This window comes from Monodon monoceros, unplaced genomic scaffold (assembly GCF_005190385.1).
Source record: "Monodon monoceros isolate NGI ecotype Baffin Bay Population unplaced genomic scaffold, NGI_Narwhal_1 Super_Scaffold_19, whole genome shotgun sequence".
Lineage (NCBI taxonomy): Eukaryota > Metazoa > Chordata > Mammalia > Artiodactyla > Monodontidae > Monodon > Monodon monoceros.
In genome coordinates, this window is record NW_021703775.1 from 18,993,917 (window position 1) to 19,019,268 (window position 25,352).

At 40.9% G+C, this 25,352-nt stretch overlaps 1 protein-coding gene across 4 annotated transcripts in view; it reads right to left on the minus strand.

Annotated features, from left to right (window-relative positions):
- Positions 1–25,352, minus strand: part of CTNNA2 (catenin alpha 2) — a 1,229,110-nt gene that overhangs the window by 247,904 nt on the left and 955,854 nt on the right. For all 4 annotated transcript variants that reach the window (XM_029231357.1, XM_029231356.1, XM_029231354.1 and 1 more), the window contains one exon: positions 10,963–11,043. In XM_029231357.1, coding sequence (XP_029087190.1) covers positions 10,963–11,043 — 81 coding nt within the window. The remainder of the gene's footprint in view (positions 1–10,962; positions 11,044–25,352) is intronic.

The following is a 25,352-nucleotide window of genomic DNA, read 5'->3' on the forward strand; positions in this document are numbered from 1 at the left end:
TTGGATCAGATGGAAAATCTCCTCTTATCACCAGAGCCCTCAAGACAAATCGTTCCTCTCTAACCCTAGAACACTGGGGCACAATCCATTCATCTCTTTCTTACTGAATATACCAGGCAGGTCAGCTAGTCTCTTGATTTGCATTTAATCAGCTATCCCGCACCCCAGCTAAATTGAAAGTCCTTTACTTTTCTCCCCTGTGATTAATTAGGAAAATAATTTTCAAAATCTCATTCATGGTGCAGTGTCTTGCACAGGGCTGGCCACAGGTATGGATGATATAAGGAAGAAAAAAAAATGATGATATTAAAGAGGAAAGCTATTATTTTGATTATTATTGAGGATCTCAAGACATTACTAATTGATATTTACCTTATAGCCTTCCCATTAATGGAAGTTTAATAAAAACTATAAATTAAGACCAAAGTGTATCAACTTTAACAACTACAGTCATTAAAAGGACAGGTTTCAGAATCCTCCCACTTGGGTTCACTAACTTACCAGCTTTATATCAGTAATAAATGTAATTTCACTGTCACAGCTTCAAAATGCAACTCTGTAAAAATAAAATCTTTTGATAGTAATAGACTGTAGAATCAGATTGTAGATAAAGTGTCAAGGAGAGAATGGACACTTGTTAAGCAAATGTCCAACAGTTTCAGTGGGTTTCGGCTTTGCTTTTTTGACCTTCATACATAACCAGATACAAATAGGAACAATGGACCAGATGATTAAGAGAGTTGGCTATTTCAGCTTTCAATGACAAGACAGAAGCAGCTGCTCAGTTCCTAAGCCTAACCACTCTTAGCTTTCAGAGTTACGGAAAGGCAAGCCAAGTGGTTGTGAAGCCATGAATTCATATGCAATAATAATCACTATTTGTAGGTCTTTGAAACTCTAAATAGAGTTCTTTACTGAAGCTTTTATCTGGGCCTTAAACTTAGACAAAATAGAAAAAAAAAATCAGTTTTGCAGCACAAAACCAACATCAATGGTTGATAATTACAAAATCACTGATCTTAACTCAATTTCCTTGCTACTAAAATTGCCCAGTAATGGTACCAGATGCTGGGTAAAGGGATAAGCTCCCATATCTAAAGCAGAGGCTGTTTCAGGTGGTATTAAGGATGCTGAAGAAAGACCTTTTGCCCTGAGAAAAGACCTTAGAGGTCCCTTCTACTTCTAAGAGTTTATGAGTCCATGACCACTGAACCCATCTCTCTTTTTTCAAAGCTGGTTGAGAAATAAGCTCAGAAGATATTATTCCTTTCTTTTCCTACCTCTCCTTTTCCCCCAGTCCTATCCCCCTCTGATTTTAGGGGTAACTGCAAATCTTTATACACATATAATCATATAATCATTATCCAGCTTTTAAAATAAGCATTTAAACAGACTGTATCCATCGTATATTAACGCATATATGTGGAATCTGAAAAAATTGGTATAGACGACCTTATTTACAAAGCAGAAATAGAGACATAGACGCAGAGAACAAACATATGGATACCAAGGGGGAAAGGGGGGTGCGAGATGAATTGGGAGACTGGGATTGACATATATACACAATTAATACCGTGTATAAAATAGATAAGTAATGAGAAGCTACTGTATAGCACAGAGAACTCTACTCAAAGATCTGTGGTGACCTAAATGAGAAAGAAGTCCAAACATAAGGGGATATATATATATACATATAGCTGATTCACTTTGCCATACAGTATAAACTAATACAATATTGTAAAGCAACTATACTCCAGTAAAAAAAATGAGAGACTGTATCCTTCTTTCTGAAGTTAAAGATGGGTGTGATTTTTCTCCCTCTCGTTGGAGGACATTCTTTGCTGAAATGATTAAATTTCTTACCTTTTTTTTTCTGTATATGAAGGAAATTTTCCATGCTCCAGCCTGACAAAAATACCTGTTCTGGGTACAGTTTCCTGAAATGTGGCACCATATGTGCATCAGTAAACATTATGTGTAGAGTAAATTAAGCCAAGCCTTATAATGAGGCAGTAAGGAAATTACTGTAGACCTGAAAGAGTAAATCAGCAGTATTAAAATGCTCTCCATTTTCTCTGAAGCACTTCAGAGTGCCATAAAAAAGCTCTTATCACTGTGATAAACAGAAATAAATGCATTTGTAGCAAGACAACCTAAAAGACACCACAATTCAAATAGGTCTTCAAATCTGGAGTCCAAGGTGTCATCTCATCACAAAATTTAAAAGTCAGCCCTTTTGCCACTAATGTAGGAGAAAAAAGAAAACTGCGTGACATTGAGACTTTGCGGGTAAACCCTCTCATATAGCAGGTGCAGTAAAGACATTAAGAAATAGAAGCTCTGGAGCAGAGCCAAGACTAAGGAGAGTCACCATCATAAACAAAATAGCAACGCTGTAAGTAAAAACAGGATCAGTATTGCTGTTTTTTTCTTTTGCTTCAGGCTTCAGTATAGCTCAGCACTGCCTTGCTACTGATCCTGTCTTTATTTACAATGTTGATAAGATGCTCATCATGAATTGTTTTGCATTAATTTCAATTTTCTAAAATACTGCAGAAAATATTATTTATCTTGATTACTCAGTTTTTTGGTTCCCTCTAAAATTATGTGCCGTAGGCTACTGCCTCATTCCCCTTCACCTCCACTTGGCCCTGCTCCAGAAAGCACAGATCTTGCCAAGCCCTTCAACACAGCACAGTGAACAATTAGACCATCCATTTCTAATCTTGGCCCATGGGGAGAAGAGGCTCAAGCTTGGATTCTCCCTCCCTCAAAACAAGTATTGTATCTGTGAAGTGGTGAGGTCTAGAAGATGCCAAATGGATTGGAGAGAACTTGGAGGACTTCCGGAATCCTCAAGTAAATCTTCCAAAGGACTGTAATGAGATCTAAAAGTTCCCACCATCAGAAACAAAGACAGTGGAATTCAAACCTGCCAGAACATCACAATTACCTAGAAAGCTTATCATGATACAGAGTTTAAGTTACCACCGTCTGTACCTGAAATCAGAAATCTCTCAAGATGGAGCCATATACAGGTTTCTCCCGCTATCTGAAAGTACAGCATTCCTATGAAACCTTTTGTAAGCCGAAATGCTGTAAACCGAAGAAGCAACTACCTTATGATGCATCTTGCCAATGGATTCACAAAATAAATCAAGATAAAACACAGATGCTTATAAACACAGTTCAAAGCTATGGCAGCTGAATGCTGAGTGTAGTTCCCGGAGAAGGGGCTTGGTGGCGCCACTCTTGATACTCGCGGTGCCCACGGCCTGTATAAGAGCTGGCTGCAAAATACTGGACAGATTTTTGCGTTTCACCTTTTTTTTTTCTTTTGTAAAAGCAAAAATCCTCCAGGTTTCTTTCAGTTAGCAAAAACAAGAACTAATGTAGGTATTTCATAAAAGCAAAATGGCATAAAATGGACTTTCAGAAAGTGGGGGATACTTGTATCTGCATTTTGGCAGGTTCTTGAGCTGACTTTTCTAAAGCCAGCCCAGCAGCAGGAGACGTCTGGGTTAAAGCATAGAAGCTCTCTCTTAAGATGGAAAAAGTTGTTATTATCACAGTAAAAATGGACTTTTTAAGCTAACAAATCTTGTTCTTAAAACAACAGAAGCAAAGACATGAGAGCTTAGAACAGAGGGAAGTTGATGATTGGGATATTTTGGGGTAGGATAGCTGCATACAGAGGATTCTTCATCCTTTCAACACGTGTGTGGTAGCAGCTTACTTTATTTGGGGCACTAAGATATGCCTTGAGGAAACAAAGAATATCAGGACACAGGCACAAGCAAAAGCACATAAACAACTTAAATCGACTGCAAAGAGTGTCATAATAAAGCTATTTTAAAATGCTTTAGGAGCCTACTGAATAAACCCTGTTTTTTATTTTTTTTTTAACATCTTTATTGGGGTATAATTGCTTTACAATGGTGTGTTAGTTTCTGCTTTACAACAAAGTGAATCAGCCATACATATACACATGTTCCCATATCTCCTCCCTCTTGAGTCTCCCTCCCTCCCACCCTCCCCATCCCACCCCTCCAGGCGATCACAAAGCACGGAGCTGATATCCCTGTGCTATGCGGCTGCTTCCCACTAGCTATCTACCTTACGTTTGGTAGTGTATATATGTCCATGCCTCTCTCGCGCTCTGTCACTGCTCACCCTCCCCCCTCCCCATATCCTCAAGTCCGTTCTCCAGTAGGTCTGTGTCTTTATTCCTGTCTTACCCCTAGGTTCTTCATGACATTTTTTTTTTCTTAAATTCCATATATAGGTGTTAGCATATGGTATTTGTCTTTCTCTTTCTGACTTACTTCACTCTGTATGACAGACTCTAGGTCTATCCACCTCATTACAAATAGCTCAATTTCATTTCTTTTTATGGCTGAGTAATAATCCATTGTATATATGTGCCACGTCTTCTTTATCCATTCATCCGATGATGGGCACTTAGATTGTTTCCATCTCCGGGCTATTGTAAATAGAGTTGCAATGAACATTTTGGTAGATGACTCTTTTTGAATTTTGGTTTTCTCAGGGTATATGCCGAGTAGTGGGATTCCCTGTTTATAAAAATTGGATAAAGTTGTGATGAAAAGGTGACATTTAAGCTAAGCCTTGTAGGAAAAATTGTGAATTTTCCTAAAAGGAAAAAAAAAAGGAGGGAGGGAGGGCATTTGGAAAAATTGTTAATTTTCCTGGAAGAAAAAAATTAAAAGGAGTGGAAGGGGTCATTCCAGGTAGAAGTAACATCAAGTGCAAAGTCATGAAGATGTGCTAATACTGGTCTAAGAGACTGCTGGAGCTACAGTGCGCCGAACGCAGGGAGCCTGGGATCAAGGCACTGGTTATGAGGCTGTGACCATCCTTTTTGTGAAAAGCAATTAAGCAGTGCCAATGGCAGTGGAGAGGAAGGAATGCACTCGAAACACAGATAGGAGGTGGAATCAGCTGAACTAAATGACTGCACTTTGGGTGGATGTTCTGAAATGTTTGGGTAAGCTGAAAGGACATTCAAAAAAAAAAAAATCCTTGCTGTTTGAATCATCATCTTTGAAAATCTTCCAAATTTTCCTGCTTAGGAGTTTCATCCTGGAATATATGATAGAATTTTTTTTTATAATCCTATATTGGATCTTCCAGTGTCAGGATCAAGATTCTACGTGGCATTCTCATTGCCTAGGACAGGAGGTGTCAGAGACAGGACCAAAAGCAGACATTCTCTTGAATGTCTCAGACATTCTCTTGAGACTCAGACATTGCTATGTATCCTTCCCCATCCCACTTTTCCTTGACTTCTGGGGCTGGCGGTTTCCTGTTCATACATGTGTTACAGAGCCCTCTGCTCAGTACGGCATGTTATTTGATTAATCAATATTGATCAAGCTACTGGACTCCTTCTGTGATCTAGACTCACTAGTGAGAGAGAGGTCAAGCTTGGCATCCTCCACAAGCTTGTGTTCATGTGTGAACCATCGACCACATGCTGGCTCACAGGAATCAATTAAACTACTCCATGATTTGAATAGTGTCTTTGTAAGGAAAGAGCTTGGAAAGGAAAGAGTGATATTTTAAGAACTATTGGCAAGGATAAAATCATGTCCCTTGAATTTGGCCTAATGAGTGTTTTCCAGGAGATAAATAAATATGTGGTGGCCTGACGTTCAGGACTGCTGTAACAGGAATTTCCTAAGGTAGAGGTAGCTTGAATACACAACCGTGATCGGGGGGCTTGTCCAAAGATCGCCTTTCAGAGTGCTCTTGAGCTCTCTTCTACCTATGCTCTTCTTCTTCTGCCTTTTTGATTCTGATTTTGGTGTTTCTGATGACATTTGTGTTCAGCTGTCCCAGAGTTGCTTATGGTCTGTATTTTAAACCCCAATTGCTGTATGATCATTTTCTGGTCTCTACATTTCTACAGCAGCACTGCAATCTGACCTAGGGGTAATCTGACCAGGATTGTTAGCTCTGACATAGGTTTTCAATGTGAAGAACACAAACCTTAACATTTGGAGGAAATCAATATTTTATTTCATAATTTTTAAATTGTAGCCATATAGATAGCTTCATATCCTTATGAGGAAAGCAGCTTCAAGTCTGGAAATAAATGATTTAAAAATGTTTTCTTACAATGAGTCTAAAAATAATTGGCCCCATCAGCAGATGTGAGAAAAAGACTTGAATGCTTTAAACTTCCCTTTTTTCTGTAAATGTTTTGGAAAGTCTATAATTCATGCTTTGAGAAGCCAGCTACCTAAACATAATGGCACTTTTTAAAAGAAGGTTCCAGTAAACCGTAACAGCTGGAGGCCTGAGAGATGATATCCTACCATAAACAAGAACCTTATTTTTGACATGCACCACAGACATTTTTTCTGTCTGAAGTACATACATGTCACCCATCCCCAACCCCATGGTGGTAAGGTGCTGTTGAAAACCACAAAGCACCTCTATATATTACATGAACCCTCCTTCTTCCCCAACTGCCTCCCCCAAAGGAGATTAGTATATGGGTGACCCAACTGTATCCATTGGGTCTATGGATTGGCAGGGTGGGGAATGATTATGAGCCAAGACCCCACAGCCGGACTGCCTGGACTGGGACCTCCATGAATCCATACTTTGCACGGCCGTGGGTGCATTACTTGGCTTCATGTCCCCATCTGTAAAATGGACATGGTAACAATATTTTCTATCTCACAGAGCTGGCATGAGGATTAAATGGGGTCCATTTGTAGAGAGAACTTAGAACAGTGCCTGGCACATTGTAAGGACTCAATATATGTCAGCTATTTTTTAGTTTACATTTTGTGGATAGTGATTTGACAAGGTCTCGCTGATGACTACCCACCTTTAGCCACAGTTCTTACATACGGAATTGGGTCACAAAGGGGACAGCTGAGGAATCTTCAGCTGTAATTATTTCTTACTAATCTTGGAAGCTTTTTCTGTAGTCCTATCTGGAGGCAGGATCTTGGTAAATCAACCTTTACTGTGCCACCCAGTGGCATGTTTTGCTTGTTTGTTTGTAATCCTTTGTTATATAATCCATTCTATTAAGTATGCATCCCGATGTAAAAGCATTCTATACATGGTTTGGTTGTCTTTTGAAACTGTTTTGACTGTGATAGCAAAATTGACACTTTTGTCAAGTTGACACACTGAATCTCATTGCTGGAATTATTATGATGGCTATTAAGGCTGAAGGAATAAGAATTAGTCCATTGATTGGTTTGGGGAATGAGAGAGAGTTGCTAAGTTTAGCAACACACTAACATGTTATGATTACTATTTATTAGCTTCTCATAGGAAAACATCTGGGTCCTGATTTGCTTATCAACTTGGGGGGGAAAAAAAGACTAATACTGGACTTCCCTGGTGGCGCAGTGGTTGAGAGTCCGCCTGCCGATGCAGGGGACATGGGTTCGTGCCCCGATCCGGGAAGATCCCACATGCCACGGAGCGGCTGGGCCCGTGGGCCATGGCCGCTGAGCCTGCGCGTCTGGAGCCTGTGCTCCGCAACGGGAGAGGAAAAAAGACTAATACAAGGACCAAAATAATAATCAGGATAAACCAGCGTCACTGTAAGCTTAAGGAAAATCGAGACCATGCCTAGAATAGTTCACAGGTGGTACATAGAAGGAGGACATCAAGGAACAGCTGGCAGACACCAACTGGGCCCTCTCTAAGGGATGGATAGACTGCGTGGGCTACTAGGTGCTCAGGCAGAGACTCGGCCAAAAGCTTTTTTTCTTATAATGGGCTGATTCCAGAATCACAGCAGTGACAGTAGCTCAGACATGGGGCATACTGTGCCCACAGCTCTAAAATTAAAACATAATGCTTAAAGCTGGCAGTGATGTTCCCCTAAATCCATTTTTAATTCCAAACAAAATACTCTTAAAAGGATTCTGTTCTACCACTGCCCACTCTCATGGGTTTAATTGGCAAGATGGATCCATGCCAATCAGTTGAAATAACGCCCTTGGGTTCCTGCAAACTTTTTCACAATTTATGACTCCCCAGTTCCTTGGGACATACTGCCTGAAAAAAATGGACTTCTACTTAGTTCAAAATTCTACTTAAACAGAAATCCTTTTTATTCAATTACTTGATTTTTTTTCACGTGTTTACAAATTTAACTCCACTTTCATTAGGCAAGTTCAAAATAATAATCATAATTGACTTTATTTTTTAATTTGGTGACTACAGCTTTGCAAGACTCCAGGGTCACCTTCTGAAGAACACTGCCCAACCTTAGGGCTATGAGGAAGAGGGAGAAAGTGGAAAGAGTGGGAACTTATGAAAGTCATTAGAAATATTTTTCTTTGATTTCGGCTTTTTTCCCTATGTGACTTAATTTCTCTAAATATTGTATAAAGAAATATAGGTGTACGGGGAAGTGGAGCCAGATAGCTGAGGGTTTTCATTTTGAATGTTTTCTAACAAAGGCCTGTCTGTAATTGAAGGAACAGAAAGTGTTTCAGTTTTCATTTATTTGAACCACTAGCGTTCACTGGGCCACCACATAGCTGCTATCAGAAACTCAGATAAAACTTTTTTAATCCAATGAACTAGCTACCTAACTCAAACTGAAGATCCACCTGAGCCAAGCTAATCAGACTCCTTGCATGTTCCATCTGCAGAAATGCTAGGTAGCTTCTGTTTAGCTCAGAGCAGCTTTTGTACCAGTACAGGTGTACATGGGGAAACAGAAGAAATGGAAAAAAAACAGATTAAAATATTCCAACATATAGATAGGGATGGAACGGACAGATGAGGACCATCTTAGTTCTAGAAAGGCATACTGGGGAAGAGAAAGATGTTTGAACCAAATTCAGGGATGTGGTGTGAAATTATGCCATAACTGTTGGATCTGAATATCATAAAACAACTTTCTTTTACCCTTATTCCTCTCAATCTTTGGGAAAGGTGAGCAGAAAAAAAAAAATCTTATACATGGAATGATTTTAGGGGATGACATATTCCTTCTACTGCCACCCTAAAAGAAACTCCCCAAGGATCTTGTCACCAAAGCTTTAAAATTCCACGATGAATCCACCTTCAAATTTCACCACTGTCCGCAGCTAAAAGAGTCGACACTTTATTGATAATTGTAACACCAAGGTGAAAACTACTTTATCCATTCCTTCCTAATGAGAGAAAAAAATTCCGATGATAGGTCCACAAGTGCAGAGAACTTAAGGGTATTGGCTCCTGAATGTAAAAGAATGGTCTCTACTAAGACCTAGAGGGGGAGGGAAGACTCGTTTCATGGATTTTGCCTGTTGACAATCTAGCCAAAGGCAAACCTTAGAGGAGATGCCTGATGCCCTCCCACTGCTTTTAAAACCAGCAGTTATCTGGCATTAGGACCTCTGGCAGGGAAAATAAATGGACTCATTCAAAAACAGCTTACAGACCCAGTTTGGCTTCTTACTTTTACAAATAGGAGAAGGAGACCAAGAGATGAAGGATCCACAGTCGTACAGCCAGTTTAGTGGCAGAGCTAGAAGTAAAACCCTGAGCTCCAGACACCTGATTCACTGCTTTCCACCAACCCCAATCCCAATTCCTACTAGCAGTATCATTTCATATCATATGGGGGCTTTGTATGGAAAGATTGTCTAAGAGGGCAAGGAGAAGCAGACCTGGCCATACAGCTCTTTGGGTGTTACCTAATAATGCCTAAGAATGCAATGTTTTATTCTCCCTTTTTCAAGGTAAAATAAAAAGAAAATGCTTTCCCCAAAAGGGCTTGTTAGCTGGGCAAACTAGAGTCTTCATATCCCAGAACTAATTGTGGTATCTTCTAGAGGACATTAGCTCAAGCGTGTCTATACCTTCTGGTGACATCCTGAAGAGAGCTCAGAAGCTCCCCAGCAGTGATTTGAAGTGGTGTTTTCCTCTCATTCAAACATTTTTTAAGATGCTCCTTGGCTATTCTTGCCCAGGCACCTTGCTAATCTTGTCTGTACTTGACAAACTGCAGGACTGAGTGTTAGAAGATGCATCCCTGCCAGTCCAGCTTTTCCAGATGGAGAAAGTAAAGCAGGTGTTACCCCAGGGCTGTGGTTGGTTCCAGATGACCAACACAATCAACACTTAATGAGATGGATATATGCAAAAGCTACCAGCAGGAGACAGGATGCCTCTCAGGCAGAAATCATGAAGGAATTCTTTGGGAACTTAACGGATGGTATTGTCTCTTCTAGAGAAGAGACAGAAGACAGTGAAGCTCACCACGGCAACATATAAAATAAGACCTACTGTCTTATAGACGACATGTACTAGTGTTCATGTAGCACTTTCAAGATGAAAAGGGGCCCTGACTAGAGATTTCTCACCCCTCCCCCAACATGGACCCTTCAGACAAATGATGCCATTAGCCATTTAAATCATCCAGCTGTCTTTCCTTGCTTTGGTTCCCTGCTTCCCAAACAACCATCTGATAAGCAAATTTTCCCCTAGATTTATATCCTTGAGGAAATACACTGGGTCAGAGATCTTAATTAGCCCATCAGATTAAGAGTTGTGTTTCTCATTAACCATTGGCATTCTTGTTTATTCACTGATTGCCTTGGGAGTTTAAGACCCAGAAGAAATCAGAGGCTGGTTCTTTACACACCTGGGTCTGAAAAACTGAAAACCAGATGAAGAAGGCAGAGAATGCATCACCTCTCCACCTGGGAAGATTGTGTCTGGCCAGTGAGAGGGCTCTCCCCCACCTTCCCTCACCTCAGGGATTATTTTCGTCACCACATCCTTTGCACCTGTCACATCTCTCTGTTCAGCAGACTCTAAGTTGTTGATGAGAAGTTTCTGTGTATATGTGGATGTTATAAAGAATAGCGAGCTGAACATCAGCTCTCACACAGCACCCTGAAAAAGGACATTCTCAGTAAACCACCGCTAAGTACCATGAACCTAAAATAAAAACAAAAACAGTACCTGTCTCCTTAGATCCCTTGTTTTCTTGGTCATCTTATCAATTGCAATGTTTAGAGGATCTCCTTTTTCTTTTCTTCCAGTCTATTAAGAAAAGAGAAATAATTTCCGATTTAGAAAAATTCAATGTTAGTGACATTAAAGGTTAAAAAAATTCAGAAACACACTTGAGTTGTAGAGTTCAAGCCATTTTTTAAAAATGATTCTCTTCGGGCTTCCCTGGTGGCGCAGTGGTTGAGAGTCCGCCTGCCGATGCAGGGGACACGGGTTCATGCCCCGGTCTGGGAAGATCCCACATGCCGCGGAGCGGCTGGGCCCGTGGGCCATCGCTGCTGAGCCTGCGCGTCCGGAGCCTGTGCTCCACCACAATGGGAGAGGCCGCGACAGTTAGAGGCCCGCATACCACAAAAAAAAAAAAAAAAAGGTTCTCTTCAATACACAGCTAATACAACTTGGTCTCTAAAGTTGATTTTCTCTGTAGTAAAAAATGATGAAATCAATACATTCTCAAGATGGTTACACGTATGTCCATATTCAACTCCATGCAAATCTATGTTTTCTTCCCTTCTCCAGACATTCAGCAATTAAGTAAACACAAGGATGTTTTGTTATTGCCTTCAAACACAAATGTTTTGTTTTTCTATTATGTAAGCACACTTCTGAATAGAATATGACTGAGATAAAAACTAAATTAGAAAAGAAAGTTAAGGTAAACGATCAGAATTCAGAATTTTATACCAATATATCACAAACCTTTTTGTAACTTCTGTATCAAAATCAAAAGAGATGTTTTACTAGAAAACATAGTGTTTTAATCTTTGTTCTGCCATGCAGTGGAATGCTAAACATGATAATAAGGAACCCACAGCTTGAGGTCACGAGGAAAATTTCCCTTATGACTGTAACAAGCAGAGGCAAAGGCAAAAGATAATAATAATAATAATAATAATAATCTTGATAAATTATTCAGTGGAAGTTTGGAAGTTTGACTAGTTTGTGTTTTCCCTTTTGTTTTTCTATTTTTTCATTGCTGTAGTAACACAATTAAAACCAAACCAAACAGAACCTCCATTATCTTTTTAAAAACACAACAGCAACAAGATTCCCATGGATAAAAAGCTCTACATAACTATGGATGGCATTATCTTCCTCTGAAGAGAAAATTGTTCTCAGAATCTTTGTCAAATCTATTAAATTATCTAAACGTTAGTCAAACACCCTACAGATCTATTTATTTATGGTCCTAGTGGCAGGCCAATTCTTGTTCCATACTCAGACTCTGTAAAACCAAGTAGGTCTCTGTAGTAATTTGCGTATATATTGAAATGAGATCCCAGGTCATAAATTGTGCCTCATGGGATAATGTGTTGCGAGGATCCATAGAAATTAACATCGGACAGATTTCTGAATGTTCTCTTCCAATGGCAAAATCCTGGATGCATAAGGCTGATACGTACACAGCTGATTTACATATACCTAGATTTAAAGCAGTCACTCTTTTCTACAACTTGCTTAATTAATCAATTTTTCTTGAATGAATGGTCGATGTGTAATCCTATAGGATTTTTCATGAAAAAGCCAAAGCCAGGTCATATGTGCATATTTTTAATCATTTAAAACCTACAAATCCCCATCACCATTTTTCCACTCCCTAAACTCAAATGCTGACCCGCTCAGATGTACACTCTGAAGTTCTGTAAGTAGAAAGAGCTTAAAATAAAGTGAGCAACATTTACAACTTTGAAATATCAGCATACAATTAGCTAAAAGGAAACAAAAGTATATGGAGAAGAACGATGTGCTGCTTAATTTTCCGAGGACTGCTGTCACATAGTGAGTGTAACTGCAGCGCCCTGGCTCTCCATAGTCAGGTGTGACACCAGCTTAGCAGCCAGAGCTGTTTCTTTTCTCTTTGGTTTCCTCCTTGCAAATAGGACGTCTGCCTTCAGAATACGGGCACTTTTACGGGGGTCTGGACCACAATCATTCTGGAACCATAGATTTCTCAAGCCCTTTCCATATAGGAGAGTAATTAAAAACTTACCTTGAAAAATGAACAATTGTGAGTTTGTTTTAAAATGTGACTGTGAGAGAAGCAGACTGGATCACTGAACTTTCCAATGTAAAACAAGTCAAGACAGTGTGAATACACAAAATAATTACTGAATAAATACTGTGTCAGGCAGGGCTCATTGCATCCTGCCAGCGACGTATCATTATCTCCGTTTACAAAGGAGACCATGAGGATGACAGAAGACCTAGGACCAGGGTGAGAGGAGTGAGACACTTGCCTCAGGTATAAAATGTAAGGGGTCATCAAAGAACTCAGGAATCAAGATAAACAATAGTTTCATGCAATAGTTTAAAAACTCAAAACTAATACCAAAAAATCCATGCTGAACAAGTATCAAAACTTTAAATAAAGCCAAGCTCTGACAGGGCCAGGATTAGGTGAGGCCAGTAAGGTGCGTCACCCAAGTACAGGTCAGATAACATTTTTAAATTTTAAACTTTAAAAAATTAGGGGAGGGGGCTTCCCTGGTGGCACAGTGGTTGGGGGTCCGCCTGCCGGTGCGGGGGATACAGGTTCGTGCCCCGGTCCGGGAGGATCCCACGTGCCGTGGAGCAGCTGGGACCACGGGCCATGGCTGCTGGGCCTGCGCGTCCGGAGCCTGTGCTCTGCAACGGGAGAGGCCACAGCGGTGAGAGGCCTGCGTACCACAAAATAAATAAATAAATAAATAAACAAACAAATAAATAAATAAATAATTAGGGGATATATTTATACTAAAAATAATATCATTTACCTAAATTTCAAATTTAACTGGATGTCCTATAATTTTATGTGCTAAATTCAGCAACCCTACCACCAGGGGTAATGGGGATGCTCAAACTTGTAAGTAGGGTGGTTACAGACACACATTCTGTGAATAGCTGGGCAACATGGGATTCTGTATCCCATCTGGCATCAATAACCAGCAACTGTATAGCACATGTCCCAGAGATGTGAGTCATCATGTTGGTCACCAGGGGTTGGTGGTAGGGGGGTGCAGGGGATGCACAAAAAGCGAGAGTCACATTCTCACACTTGAGGAGCTCCTAATCCAGTGAGTGACCCCAATGTGAGAGCAACAAGGCTAACAACTCCACAGAGAGACTAACGCCCTACAGGGCTAAATAAGATGCTCCAAAGAGGAAGGAGATGCTGCATTTGGGAAGTCAGTAATCGCACAGAGGGATGGGAAGATTTAGCTAGACCTTAAGTCCTTGGCAAAATTCGAATAGGAAAGAGGGAGGGCCAAAGTAGCATCAAGAGAAGAAAGAGCAAGGCAGGTACTGGAAGGACAGTGAGTGCAATGGGCCATCCTTTTCTCCACGATGTGAAGGGATTGGTTTGACTAGCTGTAGAGACATGTTATTTTTATAGGAGCTTCTTTATAGTATGATTACAGCCAACTATAGTTTGATCTGCAAGCTCAGAGCATCTCCGGTGACATTAGCGTTCCAGGTCCCCGTGTTGTTGGGATTCTCTTTGTATAATGTTTGTGATCTGGTGTCTTGAGCTTTCAAATCTTTGGCTGAAAGCAATTCAAATAACTGCAGTTGACTTGGGTGCCATCTTTGTTTTCATGGTTTAGAGAGGTAAGGCTGGAACTAGAGCTTAGGAAACTGGGGTCACCAGCTGAAATCATCCATTCACTGGCCCTTTGTTAGCACTAATTTTTTTTTAAATAAGGTAGGGGCACAGGAACAAGGCTAGTAACCCCTCCATGCTCAGATTTACGTAGTAAATGGGGACTAGAAGCCCATGACTCCATATTTTCCTGTGCTCTGGTATGACCCCAGGTAGAAATACATTTAAATTAACAACCTAAATTGGACAGGAAGCTAATCATTGAGAGAGACCAAACAAAGAAAGACTCCTGCCTCCTAGTGTCAGCCCTTCGTTATTAGGTTATGTGATCTTGGCCTAACGATTTGCTCATTTTTTATGTCTGAGTTTTCTCATGAGCACAACGGATAGCATAATATATGCCCTATCTTCTTCACCAGGTTAGCAGGACAATCAATCAAGGTGTCAATGTGCAGGAAACAATAAAAGGCATTAACAGTATTCAGGGTAATTAGGAAAGTATTTCTACTGTGGAAAAAAATGAAAGTACTGCTTTGAAAACTACACAGAAACTATTTTTAGATCACCTGGACTTCGACTTTCTCCACTCAGGCAGATAATATATGAAAACCTTGCCAAAGACTAGAATTCCTAAAGAAGAGTTATTTCTGTTTAAGGAAGGAATATTCTGGGTGGTTCATTTTAAACGACTAGTCTGGGATATTCTAAGAGGTGAAATAAGGGTCCGAAACTCCAGATGAATGTCTTTTACATAGTAGGTTGTTGGATATATTTGTTAAATAACTAAAGATTTGATCATCGTGAGCAAATTCTAGTTCCCAGGGAATCAACCAGAAGCCTAACCTAAACTCTCCCTCCCTGACCCTCCAGGCTCTATAAACTAAAAATTGTTTAACAAACTGAAGTGAAGAGAGAGCTCCGTCTTCACTTTCACACCATCACTTAGTAAACAAAAGTGTGTGGTCTTCAGCCAGTCATACCTTTATTCCCTGCCTTTGCTGAACAGAAGGAAATGAAAAGCAGTTATAAGCACTCTCTGCCAGTAACTACTGAAGTGATCTGGCAACTTCTCTACACTCCAGACTTATCATTTGTCCAATGGAGGGGCCAGAGGTGAGTGACAGACCCCAGGAAGTGGGGGAGCCCGAACATGTAACCACGCTTCCCTTGTAGGGAGGCTATCACGGCACTGCAGAATGGGCTAGAACTGGCTGTCAGTCGGGGTATTCTTATCTCTAAAATGTGGATAAATGCTTGCTTTCGGGATTATTGTGAACATAAAAGAGATAGGATCTGGAGCATGTAGCACAGTACCTGACCCAGCAGAGGTAACTAAATCAATTTCTTCTCCTTCCTCACGCCCTCATTCCTCTCAAAGATGAAAAGAGCAAAACCCAGAAAGATAAAATCACTGATCCCATGGCTCACTAGTGTCTGATCAGGATCTCCGGACTTCCAACCCAGGGCCATTTCCATTCCATGTCTAAACCGTCTCGCATCTCTAAAATCCTAGGATTCTGTGATTTTATAGAGTTTCATGTTTCTTTTCAAAGGCTATCAAAAAAAATCTCAGTTTGAGGTGTATCTGCCCTATCACATGTTGTCTGCAGACCCTGTGTGCCTTTCTCAGACTGCTCCCTACTTGACTTCTTTATCTTTACCTACAGAGAACGAGTCTGCAATAGAGATAGCCATTTAATAAATATCATTATTAAAAGAAAAAGAAGACAGGCGCGAGCAATCTCTCACACTGCTTCAGGCAGCTTTCCTAGTTGCCATCTGTTGTGCTAGGGAGGTGCGTGTTTGTTAAACTTTATTTGTTTTAGTCGCTGGGCTCTATTTTACAAAACACATTTGGGGTAGATCCGCAGCTTGAATTGATGAGAGGGAAGGGAATGAATTTCCTGATTTGGCTTTTTATAGGGGGTCCTTTATTCTCCCAGCCTCTGGCTCTAAATTCAAGTCCAGTTTGCCAAAGTATTAGATGCTGTCAAGAAGACTTTCATATTTTCAGTTTAATCCTACACAAAAATGATTGAGGCCATTAATTGAAATTTTGATTTTTCACGATCATTCTCCAGGAAAAAGACAATATCTTAGTTCATTTTTTAAATAAAACTATCCTTTGTCCTTTTGCGAAATAAAAGCCCTTCTACTTATCAGAAGAGTGTCTTCATTTTTCTTCTTTCTCTCTCTCCTTTTTATTAAATATCCATCATCCCTTCTGAAACACTGAAGAAATATGCAGTACATTTAAATTGTATGCTGAACAGTTCACAACTCCCTAATTTATAAAACAAAAAAGTAAGGAATAGTAATTTTTAAATTTCTGAAATTGACTGTGTATTTGTTTAAAGGCTGTTCCCCATCCCAGACCCTCATTCCACATTAAACACATAATTCAATACAAGGAGTCACTCATGGAGGCCCTGAGGATATAAATCTACTATCTCAGTGCTTCCATCAGATCTGTGGTTTCATGTTAGTTTCTGGGAACAATATTAATATGTGGGAAATGGCTGTAAGAAAGCAAACGTCTATCACTTTTTCCTTTCCCTCAACAGTACCTGCAAACTTGATTGAATGTATGAGAAATCTTCAAAATACTGTATAGCGATGACTCTACTATGCTGAATGCATGGGAAGCTAATCAAGTGCCCAGTCTTCAAATTGCTGTCATTTGAAAGAGATGGAAGTCAAAATCATCAGAACAGCAGAAAGCAATAATGTGCCATGCACTCCATCTCCCACACATTTTCCTGTCATTTAAACCTATGATTTAGACAACAGGAGGGAGGAGAAAAAATTATCCATCGATCTAGCAGTCACCCTATCATATTTGGAGGGTTGACCATCTACCCTCAAACCCTGCATGTAGAAATCATATTCTTATTACAAATAGCACCAAAAATTTGAATGTTTCATAATACCTTTATATTCGGTGTCAATCACAGTCTGAGAATGTGAACCTTTCTAAATATTTCCTTTTCACTAGCTATGGGCATTTCTCTTAGAAAAGAAATGGGCAAGACCTCTTTAGAATGGATAAAAGTTTAGCATCAAACCCACGATCAGGATACTTTGACCACGTAAAAACCCAGCTTTCCTGGACTCTGGGATAGGGGTGGGAGGATAAAAGTAGAAAGGGAAAAACTGATGAAAATGTGTCAAGGCAAAAATGTGTCTGACATTTCTCTGCCAGGCCTCATCAATGCTCAAGGAAAGAATCATCAATATAGAAGGTTAAAACCGCAGGATGGCATTATTTGTGAAACTCCCAGACCATACCTACTAGCATAGCAATGTTAGTACACACAGCAGGTGGTGCACAGAGAAGGCCTGACTCAGAGAGTTCAGGGCGCATCACTATTTGTTTTCATTCTCCCAGCAACCTCATGTTCTTTTGGTAAACCCTCTAATTTTTCCTTCTGACTCTCAACCAAGGAGTTCTGGCCCAGGGATAAACTCAGGATAACATCCGAACCAGTGAGATTCAGCTATAAGGTGGCAGGAAAAATTATTAAGAAGGAGGCATATTTTTCTGCACTGGGATTGATAAACTGGCAGCAGATACACCTTGAGCTAGTTAGGGAGTCTTTCAAAATAGATGCCATAAAAAGAAAGCATAGCTGGGAGGTGGGGGGAGGGGAGGGAAGGAGAGAGAGAGAGGGAGAGAGAGAGAGATGAGAGATTAATTTGGGCCTGAAAAGAGATGAGATGCTAGGGAAAGGAAACAGAAGGAAAGGGGAAGGAAGGGAAGAGAAGGGGAAGGGAAGTCAGCTTTTGGAGTCAAAACAAACTGGTTCATAGTTTCCATTATATACTAAACTTGTAAAAATAAAGCTCCATGAGGGTACAGTCAGGGCTTTACCTATCATTATATCTGGCAGCCTGGAGCTTTGCCTGGCACATAATAGACACTTAACAAATTGTATTATATCAGTGAATGAAACACATGGGTTCCTGAATCCAGCTGTACCTAAATCTATTAGTATCTATCAATGGATTTCCTAGTGTCACAAGTTAACCAATTCCCCCACGTTTGTTGATGTTGAATTTCTGTCACTTACAACCAAAGAGGTCTGACTAAATCAGAGACCTTAAACTACGAGACCAAACTAATTTGAAGGCAGCATGGAAGACAGGGAAACCCCAGCAAGTACCCCATGTACACAGCTCAGAGAACCAAGGGAGCTCAGGCCTTGGTTTCACCTACAGAGTTTTTCCCTGCACTAATCACTGCCCAAGCTCTAAATCCTAATATAACATTTCTCCCCTAAATCTGATCATTCACTAAACTTGAGAATTTGTCCATCAACAAGTCTCTAGGATTCCTGCTGTTCCTCAAATCCCTCCACTCATGACACCCAGCTACCCCAGTGTACATCTTCAACACCACACCAGCCTCCCTCATCATCCTCATTATGGCCTGTTGAGACCAAGCTTTCACTTCCTCGGCACAATATTCCTCTCAGTTCCCATTTAGTTCTTACTGCATCCCTCCTTCCTAGTAAACTTTTGAGCCTATATTTTAAGACTTCTTAATTTGACCTCCTTCTTGTAGTTGCCCACACCTCTAGTCAATTTGTTCCTTCTCAACAACTCACACACTTTCTGCCTCATGTTGGTGCCTTGTTGAAAGGTGTCATTCTCCCTTCAACCATTTGCCTAAGCAGGATGTACCCATTCTTCAAGCAACAGCTTAAAATCCTCCTCCAGGGAGTGTTTCTAGACTGACCTGGCCCCTGAAGACCTTCCTCTCCTCTGACCATATCCTTCTATTATGTACTGGGCCAAATAATGCAGATGTGATGTTAACAACAGACCATCCTGCATTGTTTACCAAGTTCTCATGTTTCTGCAGAGTAGAACCCAAGCTTTTTGTGGATAGTGAATTTTATTTTCTCCTGGAGGACTCAGCATAAAACTCCTGAGAAGTGCTCCGGAAGGGCTTCTATCCACTTGTTTGTGGAGAGAAGGATGGACGGTCCAAGTAGGCCCCTGGGATTAGGAGGTAGGTATGAAAGGGATGAATTATTTGGAAAATGTGGGGTCCTAAAAATAAATTTCACCCACTTCACAATTTGCTGATCAAAGCCATAGGAAGTGGTTGGCACCTGTGTAATGTTACAATTCTAGCTCCTTGATTTATTTTATCAACACAGGTGTAGCCCTCAGTGATTATCTGTCAGGCAACACTGCCTAGAAGACAGTTTTCATCAGAGCTCCCCTTCCCCCAGCTGTCAAGCTTGGGTGACTGCTGAGAGCCATGGTTAATTAACCACACATGCCTTTGAAGCCAGTGAGAGACCATGAACTGAGCAAACTGCTAAAAAATGCCATTTTATCTTTACAGTTGAGATGAAAGTAGCCAAGACGAAGTGCAAATTTCCATTGATCTTATACACACACACAAACATGTATATACCCACACTGATTAAACGATTTAATTTTCAATGAAATTTAAACTTCCACTTCATTTTTAAGTGCATATTCCCCAAACCACTCAGTTACAGTTAAAGCTATCAATAGCTAAAGGATCCCAGGAGTCTGGCATTTTCCACCATCTCAAAAAGAGGCCAATAACTGGGTCCACATTGCTGAGAGTTCACAGAAATCAGAAAACAGACAGAGAATTACCTTGGTTTATGGAACGTCTATCTGGGTGGGGAACCCAAGCTTTGGCCTTCCTGGGCTTCATCTGCCCATGGATCAGGAGCCAGTTCATATTGTAATTCCTTCATCATACCTTCCTGCTCTCCCAGCTTACAGCAGCCCCTCCTCCCCCGAGTGCCTACAGCCAACTATATCATTTATTTCATTGCCAGTTTCCATGCAGGCAACTACTGTGTATTATGCAAATCTCTTGCATTGTTAATTGAATTTGAGATGTCACACTCTAAAGCTAAAATACAAATATATAAGATGCATCATTACAATCCTTTATTGTTCGGAAACTTGTCATGCCTATATGTCCCTTTTTCCCAATTAGAAGTACAGGAGTTTAAGGACAGTGTATTTGTCAGCTTGGGCTGACACAACAAAATGTCGCAGACTGGGTGGCTTAAACAAGATAAATTTATTTTCTCACTATTCAGGAGGAAATATTATGGAAAGCCAAGATCAAGGTCTGGCAGGTTTGTTTTCTGATGAGAGATCTCTTCCTCGCTAACAGACATAACCAAGCTCTCTAGTGTCCCTCTTAAAAGGGCACTAATCCTATCATGAGGGCCCCACTCTAGTAATTTATCTAAACCTAATTATCTCCAAGAGGCCCCATCTCCAAATATGATCCCATTAGGGGTAGGGTTTCACTCTATGAATTTTGGAGGGACACAATTCAGTGCATAGCAGACAAGAAGATGTCAGCCGATCACACTTCCTTGAAACTGAAGTTTCTTGCACAGTCCTTACACAGACTAGATACCAAGCAAATTAGAAATATGTATCCATAGGTACATATGAATATGTATTGAATAACAATAAATGCAATAATTAGTATTCTGGCTGTTTGACACAATGACATGATATGGATCCTTGGGGGCAAGGCTACTTGTGTGCAGAGGTGGAAATGGAGTAGCTGTATCTTCACCACAGGTAGAGTAATAGTATTGCCTACCCTCTTTGTATGCTCATTCTCTTCCTTGCCTGTTCCAAATCTCATGTGAGCAAAAAGAAGACAGAAATCAAAGCCTTTGATTGTATGCATAGGATTAAGATGCACACACTTGGGAAAAGAAACATACAAATTGTACATGATTTTGTCAAGTTTTTCTTTCAAAATAGTGGGAGATGGGAGTAGGTAAGCTTGAGGACACTAGATACCAAAAAGAAATGGGTTTGGTGAAATGACACTTCTAAGGGACAAAGAGGCCATCCCAGAGAGCATCTGGGAGGCTTCTGTTTGCCAACCTTACAGCAGAACAAAATGAAGAAGTTTCCTTGGTGACATTGGGAAGAGGAAATACACAGATTGGGAGTGCCAGGCACTTCCTGCGTGCCCAGGGGACCCCCAAAGAGATTTCCTTGCACTCTTCAGGACCAAGGCTTTTTTCCTCCCCAAATCAAATCTGACCTTTCTTGGTCCTTGCAAAGCCTGTGAGGACCACCTCTCCCCATCCTCTCAGCATCACCACCCCCCATTCTATATCATGGCCCCTTCTGCTTCCTCTCACACTTCCCTCCAAAAGGTCAGCACTGTCTGGAAAGCCACCATACAGGTCTTGGCCACTTTACATCTTATCACTATGAGGGAACTAAGAGAGAATAATATTTTCTTTTTAATTATCTGGACAGTCAAAATAACTGAAGAAATATTTTAACTACTTAGACACTAGCAAGCCCCAGTCAAGAGCTGCTAACCTCATTGTTAGCCCTTTTGCTTATCAAGACTTGGGCTCTTTCTCAACTTCCCAAACCACCCCCAAGCCAGACTGCAAGGCCAGGCAGCTCCCCACTCCCAGCACCAATAACCCAAGACCACAGCTAAGTGACCAGGGTCCAAGCACAGGGCACTCCTCATGCTTAGGTGCCTCAGGGACCTCTCTGAGGCCCTTCTCACTAAGAGTGCTTGGAATCTGACCCATGATGGAACCATCTCATGGGGCCTTTGCTCACACTTGGAACTGATCAAAACTTTATGAGGCAAACAGCATTTTTTGCAGCATGACAATTAAAAACTAAACTAAATAGAGAGCAGGCCGAAACCCTGGAACACATACCTCACATCGTCCCAAATATTCCTCACTATGTGGCTCCCATAAACACCATCTGCTGTGTTAATTTGTAAAGAATTACAAGGTTCTTAAAATTACACTTTGCTCTCTGTAGCATACACTGTGTCTATTAAGGGGGAGAGTTGAGAATGTGCATCACGACCAGCCAGACACTGAGATCTTTTTCCTTCCTATGCTGGGATCCTACTGAAAGTTCGCTAAGTCTGCAGGGAATTTTAAAAAGTGTATCGTATTCTCTCTAGACCAGCTGCAGGAAAAAAATTCAAAACAAAATATACACACAGCAAAATCTTTGCCCGGATTATAATCCTAGCATCTTATACATTTTCAAGTTGTGTGAGCATGCCCCACTTCACTGAATCCTCATGACAATGCAGTCTTTGACTATAAGTTAAAGAGGGTAAATAGCCCAAATTGAGAGAATTTCTTGCGTGAGACTTAATCCTCCATCATGAAGTTCTGACCTCTAGGGCCTCTCACAGCCCTTGGGTGTTAGCTGTTTCTCGAATGCTCATCCCTGTCTACTCACAGAGCCAGAAGAGCAGCAGCTTGTGCCCAAGCACATGTCTCTGACAGTGCATGGCTATGGTGACTGGCCACCAATGTAAGCTTTTAGGTGAATTAAGTCCCCAGGTTGTTGCTGGTTAAATGATGGTAAGTGGTGGCCAGAAATGAGAAGGTAGATAGGAGAGTCTTAGGTTCAATAACCCAAGGCTGGAAACTGTCGATATGAGATAATTGTTACAAATGAAGATCCCTGAGTTCCTCTACCAAGAGATTCCATTCCGTAGCTCTGGAGTAGTTTGGAAATCTGTATGTTTAATAAACTTTTAAAAAATTACAAACAAGTTCTGGAAATACACGGATCGTTTCAGTGGGTCCCAACCTGATGAATCATTTACTAAACAAAATCTTTCCAATTAATACCCAGGAACCTGCATTTCAGATTGCCATGAAATTCTGTTGCTCAGCCTGATTTGGGGCCAATGAGTTTTACAATGATTTACTCCTAATAAGCCTGAAGTAGGACCAACGATCCACAATTAAGGCAAATCTGCTTAATTCCGAATGAATCAGTCACTGTGTCTCCAAAATAAATTTCGTAACCAATCCACTTAATTCGAAAAGGAAAACCATACTGCAGAGCAGACACAGCCTGCAAAATCATTTCAGAAAAAGTCCCTGAAAGAAAGCTGAACCAGCTCCCCCAAATTTCTTGCCTGCCGTGGTCCCATCTACATGTAGACGTTAAAATAAGGTTGCTAGATACAGTGGACACAGAAATAAAGGAGGCTGCTGATCTTTCTAAAGCATAGAGAGCTTTACAAATTTGCAAGATCACATACACTCAAAAACAGGATCCTGATCTGGCAGTATTTCAGAGTTTCTGCTGGTAAACCCAAGTCTACACTCTGATGATTTCTCAACATTTTCTGAAAATTTACTCCCAAATTCTTCTCCCCATGGTCCCAATCTCTCTGCTCCCTTGTAAGTACCTCCCTGTTCTCAGAGAAGCGTTTCTCTCAGCACCCCATATTAATCTCCCATATGCTAACTCTGCCTTTTTTCCCCATCCCGAAGCATCCTCCACAGCCCAGATCAAGCTCTCCCTGACCCCACAGCCAACACAGAATTCTGCCTTCTCTGAACCACAGTAGCAATTGGTAGAGTCCTTTCTGATATTAGGCCATAGCATCCCCCTCAGACAAATCCCTGAACAGCCTTTGGGCAAGCTGGCTCTGAGTGGTCTCACCCTGCATCCCTCACAGGGATTTGGCTATAGCTGCCCCCTGACTTCCAAGATCTCATGAAAAAAGTGAGGAGTAAGGCTAAATGCGGTTGCTTGAATTTTCTCTGTTCACCCTCAGCTGAACTGCAGTTGAACTACAGTTGCTTCCAATTATATCGTCAATCCTATGAAAAAGTAGGATTTAGGGAAAAAATCTACTGAAACAGGTTGGCAGCAACACCCAAATTGTTTGGTGATGTGTCTGTCTGTTACGTATATAACACAGTAGCATAAAATAAAAACGTTGTGCCAACTTCAAGGGTCATCTTAATCTCCTGAGTGCTGTGACTCTAAGACTTGGGGCAAGTGGAGATGGATGCTTTGATAAAGAAATCAGTGTTACCTCATTCTTAGGTAAAATGACAATGCAAATGAAACTGCCAGTCCACAACCACCAAGCACCCTTCCTTCTTGCCTTCTCCCAAGCCTTCCCTTCCTTCAAACAATTTTTGAAGCAGACACAAACAGTATTAAGTTACATCTTGGCTCTGCTACCTAATAACTGTGTAATTCTTGGCAATTAAACTTGCTAAATCTCAGTCCTCAGCCGCAGAATAGTGAACAGAATGCCTAGCTGTAGACTGGGGTGAGATAATGCATGCAAAATGTCTGTCTACAAGTCTAACATGAAAATCAGCAGGTTCCTGACCCTGACTTTTTGTCCTCTCTTGATAGTAAACCTCTTCAGGAGAGGCACAGTGCCCAGCATCTGAACCATGAATGGATGAATGATGGATGGATTGACTGTCTAGGGAGAAAACATTGTTTTATAGATTGGATCTGGGTTTACACAGACTAGCCATTTGAAAATCTTTTGACATCTGAGTGGTATTTAACACTCATGAAATTTTCACCATTTTAAAGTCTATTTATAACACAATTCAAATATCAGGCCATGAAAAAGGAGAACCAGACATGGATCCTGAAACTTTACTAATAAAGTAGTGAGAAACTCAAACCCGACAGCTGCGGTTTCCTATGCTAGTGAGAGATGGGGAACAAATGTTGGAGACTGATTCCTCCCTTCAGTCCCGTGCATGGGTAATGAAATCAGGAGTGAACACACCTTACTAATGATTTTAATCAAACTGAGCACCTAGAAGTAACCGCCAGGAGAGGGAGACCCCCCAAGTAGCACAAGTGGATTCTATTTCAGTCCCCCTTATTTGGCACATCAAGGAAGGCATGGCCTGACTGAAATCAGGAAGCCAGATGCAGCAGACCTGTCATGTCT